This window comes from Octopus bimaculoides, chromosome 5 (genome assembly GCF_001194135.2).
Source record: "Octopus bimaculoides isolate UCB-OBI-ISO-001 chromosome 5, ASM119413v2, whole genome shotgun sequence".
NCBI lineage: Eukaryota > Metazoa > Mollusca > Cephalopoda > Octopoda > Octopodidae > Octopus > Octopus bimaculoides.
Window position 1 is genome coordinate 45,228,839 of NC_068985.1, and position 2,362 is coordinate 45,231,200.

Consider the following 2,362-nt stretch of genomic DNA (forward strand, 5'->3'; position numbering starts at 1 on the left):
GTATCATATATATATATATATATATATATATATATATATATATGTCGGATATATCACCTGTGAACTAAACCCCCATATTTTTTGTATGTATATATATATATATGTATATATATATATATATATAGTATATTTTCCGTTATCCAAAGACCAACAAAATCGCCCACCATCTGTTGAGGGATAAACATTATTTAATGCATAAGCTACATAGGTATAAAGTATTAATAGTTTCAGACATTGAAGATGATGTCTGGGCAGGTTTTAAAACCAGCCTAGGTAATAGCTTAATGTATGAAATATCCTAATATGAAGGTATTAGTTGGTCATAACTGTGTATGTATGTATGTATGTATGTATGTATGTATGTATGTATGTATGTATGTACGTATATTTATATGTGTTTATGTGTGTGCAGCTGTCCTCCACCATCGCTTGACAATGCACGTTGATTCGTTTGCGTTCCCGTAAACTAGCAATTCAGCAAAAGAGAACGATAGAACAAGTACCGGCCTTTACAATAAGTACTGGTGTGGATTTGTCCAACTAAACCCTTCAGGGTGGTACCCCAGCATGGCCGCAGTCTAATGACTGTAACAAATAAAATGTAAGATATAAAAGATAGAAGTGGCAAACTATGAAGAGACGGAGGGTGTTCATGATAAGCGTTTACCAGCATTGTGACTTTTGTTTGTTGTACGGGTGCGTGAATGCAGCGGTGATGCTTGTTTGTGACATAGTCGAATTGATATGGACGTGGTAGAACTGGTGCCGGTGAATGTTGTAGTATTGGCCACAGCCCGGACGTATTCAGAGAGGTAAGGCTGGTTGAAATTGTTGTTGCAATGGTGATGGTGGTAACTTTGATAGTGTTGTTGTTGTTGTTGTTGTTGTTGTTGTTGTTTTTGCTGCTGTTGTTGTTTTTGCTGCTGTTGTAGTAGTCGTGGAAGTGTTTGGGCTGATAATGAAGATATCAAATTTCATGTTGTTTTAGTAGTAGTAGTAGTAGTAGTAGTAGTAGTAGTAGTAGTGGTGGTGGTGGTGGTGGTGGTGGTAGTAGTAGTACTAGTAGTAGTAGTAGCAATTATAGTAGTAGTAGCAATTATAGTAGTAGCAGCAGCAGCAGCAGCAACAGCAGCAGCAGTAGTAGTAGTAGTAGTAGTAGTAGTAGTAGTAGTAGTAAAAGTAATTGCAATAGTAGTAGTAGTAGTAGTAGTAGTAGTAGTAGTAATAGCAGCAGGAGTAGTGGTACTTGTAGTAGTAGTATTTGCTGTTGTAGTAGTGGGGAGAGAGGGTGGCGATGGCGATGGTAGCAGTTTGAACGGCAAGGTTTTAGTAAAGAGAACTGAGGCTCTGTATGTAGTGGCGGCGGGGTGGTGGTGGTGCTGGTGGTGCTGGTGGTGTTGGTTATGGTGGTTGTGGTGGTTGCGGTGGTTGTGGGCCTGGTAAATATAATGCAACGATGGTTGGCAGCTAACCATGACTGTGATGGAAGTCTGTCTTAGAGGTGTTGTCAATATGCTTACATCATCGCACCTTCCGCCCCGTCCCCCTATCAGACAGGTCAGAGGTGAAACAATCAGTCTATCGTATGTATTCTCCTCGCTGCTGCCGCCGCCGCTATCTTATTCTGGCGCCTCCTACGCCATTTACTTTTACCGCGCCAATATCTGCATCTCATTTTTCTTCTACCCTCGCCTCCTACCCTTCGTCTTCTTCTCCCGCTGTCCCTTATATACATCGTCTCCTAGAGTAATTCGCCCTGCACCGCCGAGTACCCTCCACCCTGCCATCCTCATCTATCAGATTAGACAACTATCAAGTCAAATTCTTACACTATCGCGTACGCTTTCACATCGTTGCTGTCTCTGTCATCGTAATTACCGATACCTTCATCATAGTGATCATCGTCCTCGTCGTCATCATCATCATCATTATCATTGCCACAATCTAGGCCACCATCAGTATCGACACCGCCGCCGCCGCTGACGCCAAACATCATCAAAATAAACCGTCATCATCATTAAAACTCCCGTTATTATTAGCATTACTATAATCGCCATCTTTTTCATCACCATCAACATTATCATCGTTGTAGTTGCTAACATCATGGTCCTTCCTCCTCTTCCTCGTCCTCTTCCTCGTCCCCTTCCTCGTCCTCTTCCTCGTCCACTTCCTCGTCCACTTTCTCGTCCTCTTCCTCGTCCACTTCCTCGTCCACTTTCTCGTCCTCTTCCTCATCCACTTCCTCCTCCTCTACCTCGTCCTCTTCCTCGTCCTCTTCCTCCCCTTCCTCATCCTCTTCCTCCTCTTCCTCCTCCTCTTCCTCCTCCTCTTCCTCCTCCTCTTCCTCCTCCTCTTCCTCCTC

The 2,362-nt window shown here is 43.1% G+C and overlaps 1 protein-coding gene across 1 annotated transcript in view; it reads left to right on the forward strand.

Annotated features, from left to right (window-relative positions):
• Positions 1–1,082: 1,082 nt before the first annotated feature.
• LOC128247882 (uncharacterized protein DDB_G0271670-like) overlaps positions 1,083–2,362 on the forward strand; it is a gene marked incomplete at both ends in the record, with an annotated part of 1,938 nt that continues 658 nt past the window's right edge. Inside the window, 2 exons of the mRNA XM_052968112.1 lie at positions 1,083–1,174; positions 2,255–2,361. Of these exons, the coding sequence (XP_052824072.1) occupies positions 1,083–1,174; positions 2,255–2,361 (199 nt within the window). The remainder of the gene's footprint in view (positions 1,175–2,254; position 2,362) is intronic.